The 23467-nt window shown below is 27.2% G+C and overlaps 1 protein-coding gene across 1 annotated transcript; it reads right to left on the bottom strand.

Moving 5' to 3' along the window:
- Positions 1–328: 328 nt before the first annotated feature.
- Positions 329–16182, bottom strand: LOC132936208 (solute carrier family 25 member 3-like). Its single transcript, XM_061002901.1, has 7 exons — positions 15854–16182; positions 10148–10308; positions 9996–10070; positions 9757–9918; positions 1666–1844; positions 819–1006; positions 329–589 (listed from the first exon to the last, which is right to left on the bottom strand). Exons 1-7 carry the CDS (start codon positions 15948–15950, stop codon positions 432–434), a joined length of 1020 nt encoding a protein of 339 aa, XP_060858884.1. The 5' UTR covers positions 15951–16182; the 3' UTR covers positions 329–431.
- Between the last annotated feature and the right edge of the window lie 7285 nt (positions 16183–23467).

Here is a 23467-nt window from a genome sequence, read left to right as displayed (position 1 = left end):
TGGAACATCACTCAAACCCCCTCATCGCTCAAATTCATACCAATGCTCTTCAAGACAACCCAGCCAGATGACTCAAACGTGAATGGCCTAGACATCTTCTCAACGTACATTAAATTTAATCTTGTATATTACTATTTCTCCCTAAATTACCTTCTTCGTAGGAATTTCTAATGCGAAACTTCTACTCATTGTACTCCCCGCATTGCCACTTTTAATCATTATTCACATTTACTTATTGTACCATTTTTGTATAGATTGTAAATTTTCATAAATAAACGACATTTAAGAAAAAAAAAGTACCATGCTATCCTCATATAGGTAGATACCATAATGCAACTATACACATTTATTTTAAATAACTATGTTTTAATATATTTTTTAAATAATTTAACATTTTCTACAACCATTATTGTTGTTATTACATTATATTATTATTGTAGTGCTAATTTCTTCTTTAAAGACTCTGGCATTTCTGGTGGTGGTGGTCTGGGTAACCTGAAGAAGACTTTAACTGCATCATAGATAAACCATTGAGCGGCTGTCAATGTTCCTACCATTACAATCCTGGGACCCAATCCTTGCCATAATCCTAAAAAGTAAAAATGTATCAATGGTAATATTTTGAAACGAATAAAATAAATAATGTTATTTCGTGTAATGGAATTAAACAATACAATATACAAAAACAGTAAGTACCTAAAACATTAGTGGTTCCCATACACATAGAACATAATATTTATTATAATTTCTTACGGTCGGTGTATTTTTTAATACTTAACATAAATTATATGCATTGAACTTCAATTAACTACACTCACCCATGAATCCAATTTTCTTAACAATATCTCCAGCAGAGGCACCCTTAGCTTGGTTCAATTTAGATACTAATGTGTCAGCTGGATGGGAAACAATAGCACAGAATACACCAGCAATGTAACCAGCTCCAAATGTCACAATCAATTGTTCACCCTTAGTGCATTCTGCCCTAGGCTTAGGCACTACATATCTAAAAACAAACGCATATATAACTGTAAATACTAAATGTCTTACAACGTAAATACCTATGTAATAATTATAAAAATACACAAATCATTTAATCATTTAATAAATATATAATAACAACATTTACTTGAAAGCCATTATCATACCAAGTAAATAATATAATAGTTATTGGTGTCCGATTTCATTGAAAACAAACAATAAATATAAAATCAAACAATTAACTACAGCATCCCTTGCCCTAAAATATATTTGCCTAATATTATTTATTATATATTTAAAGACTCAAGACACCTAATGAACAGTAGATCATAACCAACTTACGATTATTAGTAATCTATAATATTGTACAATTTTGATTGGTTAATAACTTTTGAAAGTTTGTTGTAACTTAGTACTTATTTACGTTTTTAACGTATATTCAATTTTTAATATTTTTTTAAAACAAAATAGAATATATTAATATTTTATAAATAATCTACATGTTTTAAATTTGCCCCAACAGTTTTTATTATTTACCCTTTAAACTGTGTAGCATCCCGTGCCCTTTTTTACCAGCCCACGCCTGAGTACATTGATACATAACAAAAAATATTACATAATATAATATGTAAATTACCACATATTATATATACCACATTCAACTCAATAAAAATAATTACATACTTGTACAGCAATTCAATAGTCTTTTCAAAACATGCAAATTTCATCATGGTGTAAGGGATTTGTCTCATCCATAGTGGCACTAAGCTTTTGTAAAATCCATTCAATCCTTCAGATTGGTGAATTTTTGGTAATGCTTCTCTCAGAGTGTTTGCAAATCCTGGTTGAGTTTGGATACGGACCTACAGCCAAAAAATATAACTATATAAGTATGCTATTATAATATGTACATTAAACGTAAAATCAATCAGAATTTACCTAATTAAGAATAACAAGACAAATTTAGTTTTCGTGTATTTATTATATAGTTTTCATATTTTCATAATTTGTAATTATAATACTAAATAGTAGAGTTAAATATGGTTAATAAATTAAAATTTTTTTTTTTTTAGGTAACAGCTGTACAAAAAACAAAACAATATATTTTTGATAGAAAAAGGTGTATTTTAAGGTGTAAAATTACCTTCGTAAGGTATTCTATAAAATTTATTTTTATTCTGTAAATTAATAAAACTGTTGTATTAGCTAACTAATCTTTGTATTCACATAAGAAAAAAAATTTTATTTCAAAACATAGGAAACCCATATGCCTATTATAATTTATGATACATAAATATTAATATTTTTTGTGACATACTATATTATATACATATAATATTTCAAAATTGTTAATATATTTTTCAACTAAGAATAATCAAGTATATTATTTTTATTTATTCTTTAAGAAGATAATGGGCCCCACTAAACATGTTCGTGTGGGGGCCCATGAGTTCACAATTTGAAATATAAATTCATTAAATAGAAATTTAAAACAAAAATCCTAAATTGTTCGATTAGAAAATATCGTTATTCGACGTCTGAATATTCAATTTCATCAAATTTAAACTTTAAACGTTCATAAAAAAATGTATAATGTATAATGGCTTAACGCTTAAGGTTTTTTTAATGCGAATAAAAGATAACCTACAAGAAATATTTTTTCAAGCTTTAAGCGTTAAAATTTAAAAATATTATTTACACATTTTTGTAATTTTGAAAAATTTCGTAAAAAATTAAAAACGCTTATAAAAAACTGTAACTGTATTTTTGAAAAATTTTAGTAATTGCTGTATGAACCACATGTCAAAAATTTTAAATGTTTATATATAGCACAAAAAGATCTAAAATAAATAGAAAATAATTTTACATCTAGAAAATTCTAATATAATTAAAATTTGTTAGCTGATGTTTGCTATAATTTATCGTCACATTTTTAGATTCTGAGTATTGATTTTACAATGATGTGTTTTTTTTATGTGTCATCACTTTTTGGAACAGTAAAAGAGCTTCAATTGTCATCAACAGTATCTTGTTTGAAGGGAAAGTGAATCTAGTTGGTGCTTCGGTAGGTCAAAATTTAAAATTCCCAATAGTTTTCAAAAGCGCCGGAAAAACAACATAACAATTAACTATTAAGGAAAAAATTGTAATTTTACGCAAAATCGGTTTTTGACAATTCGATTTTGGTTTTTGGCGTAACTCTAAAACAAATAGACAAATAGATACATGAATTTTTCACTGAACATTTATATTAGCATTTGCCATACACCATAAAATAGTCAAAATATTTTGACTTAGTTTGAGCTGTTTACAGACATTATAATTTTTCAATTTTTTTAGTTTTTATTTCTAAAAATGTCAATACAATTTCATTTGTTGGGTAGTAAAGCTTAAAAATGTAATACAAGACTCTTAATATATTGTTACAATTATATAAGAAAAAAATTAAAAATCCAGTCACAATTGTTTTTATAAGCATTTAAAGTTTAAATTTTGACAAAAAGGGTAAAAACAAAAAATGAAAAATTATTTTGAGTTAGAAATTCATAAAATTTTTCTTTTTAAATCTTAGATTTAAAATATTACAAGATTCTTTATATGGTTATCTAATTTTATCAAACAAAAAAAATATTTGTAAGATGGTCAAATTAAATTTGTAGGAGCGTTATAAGTTCAAATTTTAACAACATTGGATATTCACTCGATTCCTCATGTGGTGATTTTCTTATTCTGTTGTAATTCCAAAACAAATAACCATAGACACTTCAGATTTATATCATAAGTTTATTTTATCAATGCCTATACATTATAAAATGTTTAAAATATTTTGACTTGTTTTGAGCTGTAAACGGACATCAATTTTTTTATTTTTTTTCTATAAATATCAACAAAATGCTATTTGTATGGTAAAGATGCGTGTAAAATGAATACAATGCTCCTGATATATTGTTATTATAGTAGTTGAAAATTATTAAAAATAAATAGGCACAATTTTTTTTATAAGCATTTAAAGTTTGGATTTTGATAAAATTTATCAAATTTAAAATTTAATAGTTATTTTGTAGTTAAAAATTTATAAAATATTCAACTTTTATATCTAAAGATTGAAAATTTAAAACGAGGTTCTACGTAAATTGGTTAATAGGTTATATATAAATTACTTTATTCACAATAATATCATAAAATATACTTAGTAATATCATAGGCTTCGCTCAGAATCGTTTTTCTTAAACAATGATATTATATCATTGAATTCAAATTGAACACCATCCATTACAGTGACCCACTTGTAACCTACTGTGCAGCAGAGCGACACCCACTTCCCCACCTTTTTTTCAGTTGTACTTACATAATATTATAATCCAAAAAATCTTGTTGGGGAAAATTATAATGTTAATATATTTTATATTTTTATGAAAACTCTTTAAAATACTTTCGAGTAATGTGCATTTAATTAGTTCAAGTATAGTATTGACATATTCTGTAATAAACAACATGTGTACTCTATACATATTTTTTAATTATGCTGCGGGACATGAAACTAGACTATTGGATCATCTCCGGCTAATATAATTCGAAAATAATATGTTTAGGGTAGGTAGGTACTGAGTAATGTAAGTAAGTGAGTTAAAGAGACAAATAGTGTACCCAGTTTTCACATACACACCGTTTCCATGTAAACAAAGGTTTCAATTAAAATATTTGTAATATAAAAATATACTTTTTGATTTGTATTTAAACATTTGATTTTTTGTTGACATGTGGCACACCCCGTACCTCAAACCTACGTAAGGGCGCTGCATTTTTATTAGCGCCGGGCATCAAATTCCTAGATCCGGCATTGGGTATATCAAAAATATGTGATTTTCCCAACATTAACTATTTATAGGAGAGGCCTCCTCATAACTTTGAATAATTGTATAATATGCTGTTGTCTAAGCACAACATTGTATATTAGAGACTAAAGTTTAGGAAAGCACTCACTAGCTGGTCGTTGTTTTTGTTTATGTGTGAGATATTAATTCGGACGTATAATAATCACATGCTTACAAAGTTACAACCGTCAGTTGTAGATTTTAGTACCTACAGCAAGAATATTTTAACAGTGAACATTCAATATTTCAACATACTGAAAAGTATAAACTTTTTCGGGATATTCTTTTTGGATAGTTAAAAACAAATACAATTTAAAAAATGTTTATCGATCTTTATTTTGTTTAATCTTTCTATTAAATTTATAATTCATGTTTATAAACATTTAAAATATTGTGAGTAAATTAAAAAATAAAGAGAAATTTAAAAAATCTTATAAAAACAATTAAGATGTCTATAAATAACAAAATATAAAAAATTTTTAATAACAAAACAGGGACCATCATAGAGACCCATTATTTATTTTCACGATGGGGGGGGGGGGAGCGTGTTTATTTAGGAACACAAATAATGATAATGGAAAAAATCGACAGAAAGCAGTGTTATATTATTTTGTTAAGTAAAAGTGGCGGTAGTACCATAAGCCCGCTATTGATATAACACACGTGTTATTTTTTCTCACATATTTTTTTTTTCAAATAAACACATTATAAACGGGATTTTTTGAAACATTGACGAAGAGAATATAATATATCCGATATATGAGTAAAATAAAAACAAGAATTGTATTTTTGAACATTTACGATACCATCTAAGCAAAACGATAAATAAAACTGTAGTGTGTAGACATTTTTCAATGCGAGATAAAAACGTATATTTCTTTTAAAGTATCTATACGGTTCAGTGGCATATGCCCAGCGGGTAGATTTACTATCATACCAGCTCTTAATCCCTTAAATAGTAACAATTATTATTTTTATTACGTCATTCATTTTTATAATTTATTATAATTTAACTACTAAGCCAAGCAAACACATGCATTCATCATATAAGTCAGTACAAAATCATAATTTTTTAAGCTTTAATTAAATTAAATTAATTTGTTTTAATTTTGAGTGTGCAATTGAATGTAAAATGAATATTATTACTACCAATAGTAAAATAGGTAGGGGGGTTAGCGGGTGTCGCTCTGCTGTACAGTAGGTTATTACAGTTATCCACTGTAATGGATGGTGTTAAATTTGAATTCAATGACATACAATCATAGAATACGAAAAAACTATTCTGAGCGAAGACGATCTGTCAACTTATAATATTACTAAGTATATTTGATGATATTATTGTGATTAAAGTAATATGTTTTACTATTAGTACAATAGTAAGTTAAATTAATTTTTGCCAAAAAATTCATTTAAAAATGTGTGTATAAAGTATAATAATATACTATAAAAGTTTCATAAGCCCGTGAATAATACTTTTTTAATTACAATAAAATAAATAAAACCGTGATTCTTGGTTTTAATATGTAATTTTGTCAACATTTGAGCTTAAAATGTCTGTTTAATATAAATGTGTTGATATGTGTTATATTTTAGATTCTAAATGGAACGATGAATGTATTGATTTTACAATGATGTGTGTTTATTTTAAAATTTTTTTTTTGTGTCTGACATCACGGTTTGGGGCAGTAAAACTACTTCGATTTTCTTCAACAGTATCTTGTTCAATGGGAAAATGAATCTAATTGGTGCATTCAGGAAGTCAAATTATAAAATTCCCAATAGTTTTCAAAAGCGCCAGGAAAAACAGCATACAAATTAAGGAAAAACGAGAATTTTTACGCATAATCGGTTTTCCACAAAATCTATATTGGTTTTTGGTGTAACTCTAAAACAAATGAACATGAAATTTTCACTGTTCATTTATATTTGCATTTTCTATACACGATAGAATTTTCAAAATATTTTGATTTGTTTTGAACTGTTTAGGAATATTTTCTGTTTCCAATTTTATTAGTCTTTTTTTCTATGAATGTCAATAAAACTTTATTAATTATTTGTTGGGTAAAAAAGCTTGAAAATTTAATACAAAGCTCCTACTATATTGTTATAATGACATTTTAAAAATATTAATAATCCTAAGTCATAGTTTTTTTTTATAAGCATTTAATGTTCAAATATTGACAAAATACGGTAAGACACATAAAAATTTTTCTTTTTATTCTAAGATTTTAAAATGTAATACAAAATTCTTCATAAGTTGTCAGTTTACAATAAAATTGTATTTGTTAGGTAAAAAAGAGTTAAAATTGAATACAAGGCTCCTGATATATCGTTCCAATTGCAGTTAAAAAATATTAAAAATACATTAGCACAATTTTTTTTATAAGCATTTAAAGTTCAAATTTTGATCAAATTTATCAAATTTAAAATTTAATAGTTATTTTGTAGTTAAAAATTTATAAAATGTTCAACTTTTATAGCTAAGGATTGAAAATTTAAAACAAGGTTCCACGTAAATAGGTTATATATAAATTACCTTATTCACAATAATATCATCAAATATACTTAATAATATCATAGGCTGACTGACCGTTTTCGCTCAGAATCGTTTTTCTTATACAATGATATTATATCATTGAATTCAAATTTAACACCACCTATTATAGTGACCCACTTACAACCTACTGTACAGGAGAGCAACATCCACTTACCCACCTTTTTTCTTTTTACGATTGTTTGGTTACACTATGAACTATTTATGAGAATGTTTATTTTAAATTTTCAATCATAGGCTATACAAATTTTATCATTTTTTAACTAAATAAAAAATAGTTTTAAAATGTTCGAGATTTTGATAAATCTTGTCAAATTTTCTTTATACACTTATAAAAAGAACATGTCTATAGACATCTATAGATTTATATTTATTTCTCAACAGCTATTATAACTACTTATGAGGAACCTTGGATTACATTTTCTCGCTTTTTGACCCAACTAACAAAATTTTATTGACATTTATAGAAAAATAAAAATAATAAATATTTCAATTTATAAAAAATTGAAAATTGAAAATTTCTAAGACTTAAAATGAGTCAAAATATTTGGAGAATTTTACCTTATATAGAAAATGATAAAATAAATATTTAATATGAGAATTTGTTAATTTACGGGTTATTGATTCAAAAGCTCGTAAAAAATTAATTTGACATTACGGTGAACTTTTTGTTAAATGCATGAAAACTTAAGGGAAGTCTTGTATTTAATTTTCAAAGCTTTTATCTAAACAAAACAATTATCATGAATTTATAATTTGAAATAATTTTCTAAATTTACCAATTTTGTTATTTTTATGAATTATGTCAACGTTTTAACTTCAGACGCTCTTTCACAATTATTTTGGATTTACGCCCAACTTTTTTTTTAATTTCCACTTTCATCAACTTATGAAGCACGTTTTACCTAATACATTTAGTGTGGACAATAGTTAAAAATAAACTATTAAATAAAAAATTTTATTATGCCTATAAATAGCTCAAAAACAGTCGGAATATTTTGAAAATGTTATGGTGCATAGAAATTGCACATATAATTTTATTGAAGTCGGTAATTTTTTTTTTAGAGTATTGTTAAAAACAAAATCAATTTTTTCGAAAACTTGTTACTGGTTAGGTTAAACCTCAGTTTTTCCATAATTTGTTGTTTGTTTTTCCTGACGCTTTTGAAACTGTTGGGTTATTTACTTTTGACCCCCAAAGTACTAACTAGATTAACTTTCCTACCAGAAAAGATGCTGCTGATAAAAATTGAAGCATTTTTTATGTCCCTAAAGGAGATGCCAGTCATAAATAATAATAATAAAAAAAAAATATTGTAAAATCATTACATACATTGCTCCGCTCAGAATCTAAAATTACCAAGTTTGTTTTTATGAAAAAATCAATGTGTTTGCTTATATAAATAGCTACTTACCGTATTTTTCTGTATCAATAATTATTTAGGTAATTCGTTTGACCTGTGTTATAAGTTGAACACATTTAAAAATAACAAGGTGATTTATTTAACTAAAATATGTTAGGTTCAAATGTTTAATTGTAAACAAATTTAATTTTTTTGTTGATTATAGGTTATTAGTTGTAACAAAAATAACAAGAGTGCCTGTTGATACCTAATAAAATACATATATATTGGTCTATTATTATTATTTTTTTAATATGTCATCAAACAGTAAAAACAATTTAATATTCACCTAAAACCAGTATTTGAAATATCGATTATGTTGTTTTAGTTTAAAAATTAATAACCATAAAATACTAAACCTACTAAATAGGTAATTTAAAATTTTAATGATTTAAAAATATTTATTAGACATTAATTATTTGCCATATTTTTTTAGACATATAGATGATTTTAAAAATAGGTTAAAAAGATATCCATCTTTCTATTTTTCTTTTCTTTTATTTATTAAACTTAAAATTTTCAACTTTTTTTTTTTTTTTGATTTATGTTTATTAAAATGTTGTTATTTAAAATAAATAGGTAAGTATCTAAAGGTGTATTGTTGGTCCATATATGATACATTAACGATAGTTTTGTTAATTCTACTTAACTTTTTTCAATATGATCAATAATTAATGTTGTTAGAAGTATGTTTAGGCTATTTTATGTTTTCAGCTAGACATTGTTCTGTGTCAACATTTATCTACCGTGTTATTTTTATACGTTTTTATCAATTAAAAAGTGTTGGAGATAAACCTATCGTTAAAAACTATTGTGATTAAATTGATGTGTAGGTATGTATAAAAATATATTTATTTTATTATTTTGCCATTCAACTATTATTGACCCTATAATGGATCTATTAAACTTTGTATCTTAATTTAAGTAATATTGTGTAGCTTACTTTTGCAGCTTCCATTGGGCTGAGTGCGATGTCAGCGAAGAATTCGGCAGATGCAGACGCAGCCAAGTACAACGCGGTTCTGTACACGTATGAGTTCTCTTCGCCAATCATTTCCGAATAGTGGACTTTGAAAACTTCATACAAACCAAATTTGCACATGCCCTAATACAGATCATTAACGGTTATATACACATGTATTTTGTATTTGTATAAGCACGAGAAATTTTAATTTGACTTACTTGAGCGGCATATCCCAAGAAAGTTGGAGCCCATCCTTTGGCCAATCCCTTGAAACCATCTTCTTTCAGTGTTACCTACAAATAAATCATCGTTAAAATGGTGGCTTTTATATTTCTTCTTCGTAATGTATATGAATGTTACTTATACTTACTTTGAAACCATGAACAACGTTCTTGTATTTGGCTTGGTCGACTTGCAAACGACATTTAACCAAGTCTAGGGGTGTGACCATTGCATGAGTTATTCCACACGACAAAAAACCGCCGAGCCCGCAAAGCAAAAAATACTTTGTCGATCCAAACGCACAGCTGTCTTTAAATAAATAAAATTAATTTTGTTATAACGATCCCCCGTATGTAAGATGCACAAAACAAATTATTAAATCGTTAAGAGGACGTATACCCGCATGTGTTGTCTCCGTCTTACAAGAGCGTAACATAGCAAATTTTAGCTCATAACCCGAGTTATGAGTATTTTAAAATTGTAAATTTTTTATACATCTTAAAATACTCATAACTCGCTTTAAAATTAAAATATACTAATAAGCCCATGAGGTTGCCTAGATAACAATCTTACCTTTAGATTTTACAAGAGGTCAATTCACTCTAATTTTTAAATTAACGGAGCTACACGTGTTTTGCTGAGCGTAAAATTTGGTATGTTACGCACTTGTACGACGGAGTAAACACATGCGGGTTTAACGTTCTCTTAATAATAATACGTATGGAAGAGTGACCTACAGGTTCTTCAAAACCTAATTTCTAGAAACCATTATAATAGCACCACACCAACAATTGTAGACTCAACCCGCCTATACGCACCCGTGCACACAAACTCCTGCACGTGTGTCGATAATCAGCCGACGTTTGTTTTGTTGTAAAAAATAATATAAAATAATATTTAGCACGTTTTAATTTTTAACATTTGTGAAACATGCTATATTTGTATAGTATTATTTGAATTTAATTCACGAGTGATAACCTGATAACAATTACCTACGTTAACTGTATATGCTATTAAAAATACAAGACATTAACAAAAAAAAAGTTAAGTAACATAACGATTTACATTTTTTTTTTAAATAACTTCTAACTTGTTGAATTAAGATTTGTTCCTAAATTTACAGTTATTGTAGTATGTTTATGTGTTGTCTTCGTCTTACAAACGTACAACATAGCACATTTTACTCTGATATTTTTAAAATTAGAGTGAATTGAATTTAAAGGTAAGATTATTATCTAGGGCATCTCGGAAGATTTTATTAATATTACTACAAAAAATGTATAGTTTCAAAATATGATAACTTGGTAACTTGATTCTTAATAAAAATATCAATAAAAGCCTCCGAGATGTCAAATATAATAATCTTAGCTTTAAATTGTATAACAGGTTTTAATTAATATTATTTACCAGGGATCGAAAATCAAATTATATGGTGGTCCTGATAATTTGAAAAAAAATTTCGAGTGCCAGATAAAACTTAAATATTAGTTAGTAATAACTAATTAATGTATTTATTTTTGCGTTAAAAAAAATTATTTAATATAATTTAATAATTAATATTAGGCCGTTTTTTTAAATTTGGTACTTTTGGAGAACAACTAGGTAATGCTAAGTGTTTCAATTAGCTATAAATCTTGAATGATATTTATTTTTTAAAACGTAATTTTGGAAGACAAAATTTCACATATGTATGTATGTATGTATGGAACCAAAATACATCCATATACAACATAAAAATAGATCAAAATATATCTATTATGTGCGGAAAACCAGCATTAAAAAAAATATTCTTGGCGGTGCAGTTATTTCCACTCCACGGGCTGGATTTGGCCCGCAGGCCGTCAATTGCCAACTTATAGACCATAGTAACAGTTAGTTAATTTATTTTCCTAATATGATCGATGAACCAACATAGATTTAAAATATATTTTGTTTTGTACAAACTATTAGTTTAATAAAAAAAATTGATAGATACAAAATCGTAATTATTATTTATAATATTATATGTATTTTAATTAATTTTAGACTGCCAGACTGAATATTCTACGTATATTATTATATTTTACTAATCATGTACGCAATAACATTTTCTATGTATTTAGATTAATTTAAAGCTATAAAACAAATTTATACCACGAAACTAAAACCCAAAAATTTTATTAATAATATAAAAAACATAGATGATTTCGACTAAATTATGTTCGACCTTTCGTATTACTAATAGTAAAACAAATTCTTTAAATAGCAATATAAATATATAATAAAATATACTTTACAATAGGTACTTATAGGCTAACAGACCGTCTCCGATCATAAAGTTTTTTGAATGCAATGATTCATCATTGAATTGAAATTTAGCACATTACAGTGACCTACTCAATGACAAGGTTGGTACCTATACTCGACAACTACTGTACAGTAGAGCGTTACCTTTTCTATTTTATGAGCTCAAAGAGTTAAAAAAAAAATTAGTTTTCTTCCTCAGTCTTGCAAAAATGATTATATATAATATATATTACGATTTATGAACGTAAGAAAAACAAATAATACGTAAATTGTATTTTATACTTCTAAAAAAAAGTTTACCAATTGACTGCCAAAATATACCTATTACCATTGAACACATAATCCTTTCATCATCTACACACAAAGGTAAATCAATATTATTATAAACTTAAATATTTTTTAATATGATTTTACCTTGGTTATTTATATGCAATGTTTTTACAGAGTTTTCACAAGGTTTTTTTAAAAATACATTTTGAAAAATAATTTGGCAATACCTACTCTAATTAGGTTTTGAATTAAATTTAACCGTCAGTAATCACTAATCACATCTTAGATAAACCAAATATAATTTTAAATTTAAATTTAAACATAATATCAATGGGTAACAATTTAATTCAAAATGTATTCAGTATATTATAGTATTTCAAATTTTAAATCAGTGTCGTATTTTTTTAACTATGACAATTAAAGAACAACAATTAACCTACTTACAATTGTTAATTCCGGTCCTTTGACAAACTTTTTTGTGGGCTTATCAGTGATTTTGAATTCAAAATAATAGATAAGTAATAACTAATACTCAATAAATTTATACTCTAAGATCACGTTTTCTGTTTAGTTTAATTTTTCATATTATATTTTTATTTATATTAATTATTTTATTTTTTCGATCAATTTTCCAAACTATATATAAATGATAACTTATTCAATATTCATAAATATGTTACTTCTATATTCTTACATATAACTATAAATTGTTTATCACTATACTAGGTTAATTATAAATATAAACCTACTTTTAATGCATTGAACCGAATAATGTAATTAAAACTTTGTTTTGAGAATAGTTTTAAACTTTAAAAACAAACCCACATCCAGAGACCATACTTAATCTTGGAACCACATTTTATCAATAATTACTTATTGTATAATATAATACAAAGTACCTACTACCTAACATTTGAATTTTGTTTTTGAGTTACGTTAAGGTAGGTATATGTATATCAAAATGTCATAACAAAAATAATATTTAGCTGTGCTCTGTTGAATATCTAAGATGCTCTAATTCATAAACGGGTATAATATTTGAATCACTAAGGTATATAATACCTACTTGTATAAAATAATTATTATACGAATTATTTATTAATTTATTTAATAATCATATACCTAGGTAACCTACTTACTCTACTTTGGGTAAGAATTGGTAGGAACTTTGTAGCATTCCATGTAAGTTAATGACTAACAAAAAGTTTTATTTTCAAACTTACGAAAAAAGATCAATTTCTTTCTGACAGTACTATCTTTATCAATCAGTTGTACCTATAATATCAATAATTACTATAATAATTCGATTTTGATTATGTTTGGTTAGGTACCTAGTTTAAAAACCCCATATATTAAATTAATATTAGTACCTACTCAATTAATTCATTACATTTTCAAAAACCCAACAAAGTCAATTCATTACATTTTTTTCGTTAAGTATCTATTTAATATAATTCACAGTTAATAAAATGTACCTACATTGTAATCAATATAATATAATTTATACTTGAATAACAGTGCACGTGATCAACGTGTTTGTCTTTATAATTTGTTATAAAAACCGCAAAACCAAATAACTACAACGACCTACTAATAAACTTATTATTTAACTAATTAAATTAGATATACACGATTATGATATGATATTCAATATTTGATTTTATAAAAGACAAATTTTCCAGATGGCTTATGATAATATTATTATATACCTAGTACCTACCTACTGTGTGTGTTTTTTCTTATTTCGGAAAAGTAAATTTGTTGATACGCATTAATAATCAAAGTTATACAAATCACATTGGTTGGTAGGCACAAAGTTACTTAGGTGCTATTATTGAAGATTTTGATATTTATTGAATGAAAATGAAAAACAATTTTTTTTTGTTCAATTAAAAAAAGTTACACAAATATTATTCAAGTTGACAAATACTGCAATTCAAGTAAATACCTACTAAAATATGACTAAAAATAATTAAACAGAGCTATTAAGATTTAATATACCCAACTAAATACAAAATCGTTTTAAAATGCATATATTTAGAAGTTAATCGATCAAGTCTTGTAAATTTACGCCAACGCTTGGTTACAATTTACTACACATAAAATCATACAAAAAAATTTAACTTTTAAAATGTGTAACACGGATATTACTTTAGTTTATTGATTAATGACATCAGATATATTATTATCTTTATCAAAAATTTTAAAACCATGCTATTAACCGGTAATTACAATTAATATGTTATTCAGCAATTCTTCCAATTTCGTTAATATTTATGTTTGAGATTTGAAAAATTATTGTTTTAAAAAAAATGTAATGCAATTGTAGTCTTATAAAACGTATGTAGGTAAAGGGTCAAAACAAATTTTTCACAAAATAATAAATATTGCTGCTAAAATTATGTATAGGTACAAATTGTATAATACAATATACCTACGTACATCGAACGTGTAACGTGTAACATGTAACGTGTACACTGTACGTTAATATTGAAAGGGGCACATGTATATTATTTTTGTAATTTTTATTGAGTGCGTTGATGCAAAGCCGGGCAAAATTATCAGCGATACGAAATCCGGGCTTGCGCACACGTTTAGAACGACCACAGTTATTTCTACCAAAATATCGATAGGTGCCTAACTGGGCATAATCCAAGAGTGACCACGCAGCAAATTGTCTATTAAAATAGATTAGTGGTTATTTGAGCCCACAGTTCGCTTAAAAGAAAGTTTTTACTTTTTCATAGCGCCATGCCCCCCCTCCCCCGGGATATTTTAAAGATTATGTTAGAATTATAATTTATAACTTACGAATAGTGAATAACAAAACATTATGAGGTTTGTTCTATTGTAATAGTATTATATTTATTATTTTATGTATATACTTATATTATAATATGACGTAATGAAGTATAGTATTTTAAACTCGTTTAAAGAAATTGTGTTTTTTTTGGTGGTACATTTTATTAAAAATACTCCTTCCTTCAGCCTTGATGAAGAAAATAGACTCTGTGACAAACCACGGGAATGTTCTTTGTTTGGCGTTCACGTGTTTCGATGTATAATTTTTGGGTTGGATTTATATGGACACTATGAAAGTACGTACCTAATATTTTTATAAAAAAGATCAAGACTGTGTGTCCAAGTTCACCTTACTAGAAATAATTAAATAAAATTTTCGCTCATGTAGAGGCGCAAAATACGATTGCAGCCCATAATATGTTGAACGTTTCCATTGAGAATAACTCGACGGATTCTACTTGTGCGGACAAAATATTATCATGTTTATGTATTATACCTTCGACGACGGCCGCAGCCATGGCGCCGTTGGAACTGAAGTCAGGTGCCGGGAACGCTTGCCGTCCCGCTTGGACAATTTCCTGTGAAGACCGCATGACGGTTTGATTCGACGGTTTATTAGAAAAAAAAATGTATACAAATTTTACTCGCGGACGGGACGGCGGCGGTTATTGTGCGGACTGCACGACACACACACACACACTGGCGGTGACGACGATCGGATCGTCGATCTTGTAGAGCCGCGTGTGTCGAAATCGCTGACCCAAATAATACTAATGTCAATGCCAATTGTGAAAAAAAAAAATTGCAAAGTACGAGTAAGGTACAGTAATAGAAAATCACTGGCACCGGCGCTTTTCCTACTTAGCGGGCAGTGGCGGCCGTTTCGCAAACACGCGTAACGATTTGCAAGTATTATTATTAGCTCCGTGGTGGCGAGGCGGTCTGTCGTAACCCCCGCTGTGTCCGCGTCGGCCGTTCAGTACACTTGTACGCTTGCCAATATGCCGCCGCAAGTACGTGTGGGGTAGGCGGAACTCAGAATTGTCGTACCTCCGTCCCCGTAGTGTGTTAAATCCAAAAACCGCACACTTTAGGTTTTGGAATGGGACCAACGGCCGTAAGATTTCACCGAGGAGGCATTTGGTTGTTTCGACAAAATTGTAGGTATTTATCGAATATTTTTTCGATACGTATCAAAACTTCTAGACATGATACCTACTATGATAGGTAACAAAGAATCCAGATATTTAGTGTTAAAATGTGCGAATGCCGGTCGTATAAACATGCGTTTATTATGTTTATTGGAAAATAGTATATACATGGTCATTTATTGTCTTAAATAATACCTACCTAACACGGCAAGTGGTAACACTAACACAAACACGGTGAGTGCTTCATAAATTATATTCTCTAATACAAATGCCATGCCGGGTAAGTTGAATATTTTCGATAAATTTATTATATTATTAATTTTTAGGAAACATCAGGTTGTAACCAATAAAGTGTTGTTGGTGGTCGTCATAACTCACACTTTCAAAAAAAGATCACAGTTCAAATCCGCACACTTTTATACATTAATTCCGCACAGTTTTCCTAAAATCAAATCGTTCAATACCACACACACTAAATGTATCTATAACGTAAGCATTTATCTATAATCACATATTATTCGCATTACCTACCGTTTAGAACCACACACCGTAGTTAATCATATTTAATCGAAATCACGTGGAATGACTAAATTAACAGAACCGCGAAAACAAAGGAATTAATACAGATTTAAAAGAATTATTTCTATAATATGCGTTAAACGTAAAATATAATTACATTTATACTATTTTAAATGTATCGTTTGATTAACAACGAAATAAGTTTAATTTAATATTGAAAACACTATATAGAATGTAAATTTATTCCATTCTAAGTACCCAATATCATTGAGTATATATTATTATATAATATAATTTATATTATATATTATTATATATGATATAATATACTCCATAGTTATATCTACTCTATTATAAACATACTTTATTTTATCTTTTTAGTTATTACTTATTACCTATACTTTAAATTATTTTTAATTAATATTAAAATTATAAAATTCCATATTTATATAGACATATTATAGGTACCTATTTAATTAAATTTACGACGATTTTATTTATAACATGAATTAATTTTTAATTTTTAACTGTCAATCAAATGTGTGTAGTTTAAGTTATCTACCTTCTCATTTCCCTTTTTAGAAATAGAAAAATCTGTTTGGAGATTGAACGCATGACGTGTTCATTTATTGGTATTGTTAAATGTTAAATATTTTGCAGGTACTCCTACGATATGTTAATAATTAAAACCGGGATTTCGATGCACTTTTTTTATTTTTTTCTTTCTATAAATATCAATACAATTTTATTTGTTGGGCAAAAAAGCGTGAACAATTAATTCAAGGATCCTGATTTATCCTGTTACAATAGCAGTTAAAAACATTCAAAATACACATGCACAAATATTTTTTTATAAGTATTTTAAGTTCGATTTTTGACAAAATGTATCAAATTTAATTTTAATGATAATTTTGTTATTAAAAATGTATAAAATATTACTTTTATAGCCAAGGATTGAAAATTTAAAACAGGGTTTCACATAAGTATTTTATAAATATATAAATTACTTTATTCACAATAATATCATCAAATATACTTAGTAATATTATAAGTTGACAGATCGTTTTCGCTCAGAATCGTTTTTCTTATACAAATATATAATAATTTATTATTTATGGCAATACCGCAATATACTTAATGATTTCATATAAAAATCCATATATATTATATACAGGGTGATCCGTTTAAGTGGGTACACTAATTATTTCGAAAATAGTTAACTATTTTGAATTTTTTTTTTCACCCTTATATATATTGGTGAAACCACTATCAACTTTTGATTATCAAATGGTGACATATAATAAAAAGATCATGAATCAATAAAACCATATTTTTTATGAATTTACGTGTTAACATTTTTATTTTTTGTTGATTGGTTTGCGAGATACAGCTCTTCAAAGTATTGGTGGTTGAAGGAGGTGTATAGTCAGTACCGCTGAAAAATTTTCATTTGTAAAGCCCAGAAGCTATAACTGATAAATTCGATACCATTAGACCTAACTACCTAACATTAAACATATTGATAATTGTTGTACTTTGTACCTGGTTAATTAAATGTCATATTATACCTATAGCTTATAGCTATACGCCTCCCCATGGCTATCGGATTCATCCCCACCACGCTATGCATTAAGTTTCAGTTATTTTCTTTGGTTCAGAATTCAGATCATACTATCACGGATAAACAATAACTAGATCAGCTGATCGAGCGTCGTTTCAATTTTCAATAGTATTATTGTTCTGTGATATTAGCATAAGTAATATTAATTATCATTCCATCATAATATCAATTATTATTCCACACATCAAATAAACCCATACGGCTTTCTCATTAGTCTATACATTTGGCGCAAAAAGTTAAATTTGAAATTTGAAAAAATTGCTTACAATATATTTTAATTTTTAAATTGTTAAAACAATACATTTTTAGAATTAGTAACAGAGTTAACACATGTATAAATTGGGGTTTTTCACTGTTATCAAAATCATCAATTAGTTTATTTGTCATTGTTACAACACTCATGATATCAGTCTACATTCTATATAACTATTAAATTGTACAAAATACAAATATAACTATACTATTACCATTGATTTTATAATATACTAAACCAATGCTATTACTATTTATACTCAACAGTTAATAATATTATAATCAATTTAATAAGCCCTGTTATATAAACATAACATATTTAATTAATATTAAATAGATACATTTATCATGCAATTATTCAACATGACTCATGTTAGTTACACTAGGCATAACAGAAATACCTGACATATGAAATAACTTTTGATCTAATTAATATTTTAACATTTTTTTTTTTAATATATAATTTATAGTTTACGTATAAATTTTTTATGTATATTGACTGGATTTTTAATTTTTTTTATCTACTTTTGAAACAATATATTAGTAGCCTTGTATTCAATTTTCAATCTTTTTTACCCAACAAATAAAGTTTTATTGACAATCATAGAAAAAAAGACTAATAAAATTGGAAATATTGAAAATGTTCCTATACAGTTCAAAATATTTCGAAAATTCTATCGTGCATAGAAAATGCAAATATATTCGACTGTTGAAAATTTCATGTTCATTTGTTTTAGAGTTACACCAAAAACCGACATTTTTATGTTGTTTTTCCGGGGTTTCATCGATTCCGCCAGTGCACATAGTCTAAAAACAACCTATCGATTTCGCCTAGGAAAAACTTATCTTCCCGAACAAAATTTTTAGTTTTATTTTAATTACATAGCTATATATTATAAATATAATATGAAATACCTGTTTACAAATTATTTTATATATATGTATATTACATTGATTATTAATTAATTTTTTATATTTAAATGAATTATTGTATTATTTTGTAGATATATTATTATTATTATTATTATAACATTTTATTTATTCAACTGTATTGTACTATTGTATATATATAATTGTATTGTATTAATTTTTATATTGATTATTAATTTATTTTAGATTCTGAGCAAAGCGATAAGTGTATTTTCTAAAAGTTTAAGTTTTTTAGCTTCCATATTTAATAATTCCCGTCTAAAATTATTTACTGCCGTCTGTCTATGCGGTACATCGTAGTTTTTTTTTTTAATCCACCTACAGGACTTACATCGGACTCTGTATTACCTAGATCGGCATCAATAATATTCAAACTATCTTGTGTAAAATTATCATTATCTTGAGTCTGGTACACATCATATGCATGCGATGAATTTTACTCAATGTCTGCTTCTTCTGACGAGTTGAAATTCGATATGATGTTTGTGGAACGAGTTCTTGTTTGCATTGTAATTCGTAAATATGACAAACATTTAAATAACGGCCACGTAGAATTACTAACATCGTCAGCTCCAGCTCCCGATTTTCCTGAAGGATGTTTTTTCAATTCAGCGCGATAATAGTCCCTCATATTTTTCCATTTTGCTTTCAGTGTTTCCGCTAGAAATATTTATTTAGTTTTTAAAATTACTAATGTACTGTCTAAAATTATACATAGAAAATAGGTAAATAATGGCTAATGCATAGTCAGTCACAAATATTTTATTTAAAAGTATATGTATTTTTTTAAAAACCGGGGCATGAAATCGGTTTAAAAATCAATTATAATTATCGGTAAATTCAGGGTTGAAAACCGAAAATATTTTTTCCAATTTTCTAATACAAAACGAATATATTGTATATTTGTATCGAAATAATTGTAAATAATAACAATGGCCGTTTTATTCAACAGAATAGTGTATTGAATAAATAAATACATGATTAACCTACAAAAATAATAACTAATTCAAACCCAAAGCCACATACGGCATGCAGCTTGGACTTCAACGGACTACCAATATTAAATGATTTTGAATAAATACTTATAATCACAATTTACAACAATAATTAATGCTAATATTATTAAGAGGATTTCAGCGCACTATTTGTTTTCTCTCTCTAGCCCAAGCGCAACATAGACAAAATGCATTTGCGCGGAATCGTTTTTTCTGTTTTTAAGTAATCTTAGAGTAAAAATGTAAAATTACTCATTACAAAAAAGTTAGAGAATAATATTTTTGAGGGAATGACCTATCGATTTCTCTAAATATTATTTCAAAACGATTTAAACATAATTTAAATTTAAATTTACAAAATTTTTTTGTTTATTTTGAAAGTCGAATACAATGTCAAATAACAATAAAAAATAAAACCGATAGGTCATTCCCTCTAAAATATTATTCTCTATCTTTTTTGTGATGGGCGATTTTACTCTGAAATTACTTAAAAACATAGAAAAAACAATTCTGCGCAAATGCGTTTTGTCTATGTTGCACGTGGGTCAGAGAGAGAAAACAAATAGTGCGCTGACATCATCTCAAGGGCTTGATCTTGATTTATTATTTTTTTTGTAAAATACCTAGACATTAGCTCGAGACTGAAGAAACCAAAACAGTTACCTATGAGTATAAGTATGCGTACACCGTACACGTGTTTTACCTACGCGACGAGATATAGACAAAAAATAGTGCAATATTCCAATGATATATTTTTAATACAATTTTTTATTGTGTTGGTACTTTTAATGTAAAAATTATATTATGATTTAAGAGTTATTAGTAAAGTAGGTAGTATTGTATAGGTACTTATCACGGAAGGTGTCGATGTATTTGGCAAGATCCCATGCGTTTAAAAAGTCTACTACATCGTTGTCTGCCATATTGATATATTATATATGAACAGATATAGCTAATAGTAACTAGATCAAATAAAAATATCCAAGTCGAGTAACGACGAAAGTAAAAATAATTTATAACATAAAACAATAAATATTGAAATGAAACAAAACAACCTCTCAACACTGTCGGCGGGAATGCAGGATGGACGTACGATATATCCGTCGCCGCCCGTCGCGCGTCGGCCGGCGGCCGCTACAGTATCGCAGGCATGGGTTTCCCTTAATATTTTGTTATCGGTATTCTATTTGTGTATAACTTATTATGTATATTGTACTCATTACCAAATAACTGTTGGCATTACAATCTACAAAACTTAATACTGCATTTTGTTACTGGAATTACTAGAATTCTGTAGACTCAATTAAACAGTTACGTTAGAGATATAAAACCCTTTTTGTAATAGTATCAATCTAACTATTACAATTATCCAGTACCGTTTACTAATTTACTGTAGTTGCGTTTCAATTTTTATGATTGGGGAAACAAAATATATGGTTAGATTATTTGGGTTATAGTACAAGGAACATATTTAGTATAACATAAAACTTGGTACACACTACAAGAAACCATTTAACATAAATCAAATAATACTCTTAACAAAACGTTGGTTGAATGTATCACATAATTTAGTTAGTATTAACGTTTTAAAGTAATATAAACTATTTAAGGTTTAACAAACTTATTCTGTTGTAAACCTACACAGAGTTTTTTCAGTGTACGCACAAACAGCACGGGGTCCACGATCTACCGCGGGTAGATTGCCTACCTGATAATGCATTGCTGTGAATCAGAATTTTTATTCCGAGCAACGGAAAAGTTAAGATAAATTTTAACACCATACACCGAATATTAAATAACGAATTGAATAAAGTTTGAGTCATAGGTATAGAGTTGATACATTTAACGGGCAACAAAGTGCTCGGGATCAGCTAGTATATTATATTTATGTATCATGTATGTTAATAATATGTATATAAAAATAAATAATCTTTACTCTTGAAAACTGTATTGTAATTATAATACATAGTTTGATAAGTACCATTGTTCTGTCCTTCATTTATTTAATTGTAAGTGATAGTACTACCACTCACCTACATCCAAATATTCCAAGTCATCAAAAATTCTTGTTAAAAAAAATATGTCTGTGGTCTATGAATTGAATTTAGTTTTTGATAAGCTATGTTTTGGAGAAACAAAATGCAAATGTTACAAATTCTTAGGCCTAGTTATACATGTGAATATTATAACAAAATAATAAACAATATTTGCAAATTTGCAATCAATCTCAGTACGATACAACTTTAATCAGGATCCATCAAAATATTTTAATTTACTATAATCGGCAGTTGATATTAACTCTTAATATTGATATTTAATAATCTTCTATTCATCATCGAACTCCATCTGATAGGTAGGTAGGTCAGCTAGTGCGTACGTAGGTAGGACGATTTAATGTGGCTGTGCACTCGAATTTCAGATCGTATTCTTTTTTGCATTTTTTTTTTAAGAAAATAGTTTTCCTGTTACATAATAATTGGTATGCAACATCTAGGTAATGTTGTTTTGCGATTCTTACGCGGTTGGCCTGTTACTCCAACGTTTTATTGAAACGTCGCCGTCGCATAGATGTTAATTTATAATATTGTAAAAATGTCGCGAGAAAATATGGATACAATATTACATGCATGTGGCATGTCAGC

Source organism: Metopolophium dirhodum, chromosome 1, assembly GCF_019925205.1.
Source record: "Metopolophium dirhodum isolate CAU chromosome 1, ASM1992520v1, whole genome shotgun sequence".
Taxonomy (NCBI): Eukaryota; Metazoa; Arthropoda; class Insecta; order Hemiptera; family Aphididae; genus Metopolophium; species Metopolophium dirhodum.
The sequence above is the reverse complement of the archived record's forward strand: the minus strand, read 5'-3'. Positions and strand labels throughout refer to the sequence as shown.

Coding starts and splice junctions, on each gene's coding strand:
- LOC132936208 (XM_061002901.1), bottom strand. CDS start 15,950: ATGCGGTCTTCACAGGAAATTGTCCAAGCGGGACGGCAAGCGTTCCCG. Junction 1,845..9,756: donor GCCCAATGGAAGCTGCAAAA/GTAAGCTACACA, acceptor TTTTGGCTGTAG/GTCCGTATCCAAACTCAACC. Junction 590..818: donor TAAGAAAATTGGATTCATGG/GTGAGTGTAGTT, acceptor TTTACTTTTTAG/GATTATGGCAAGGATTGGGT.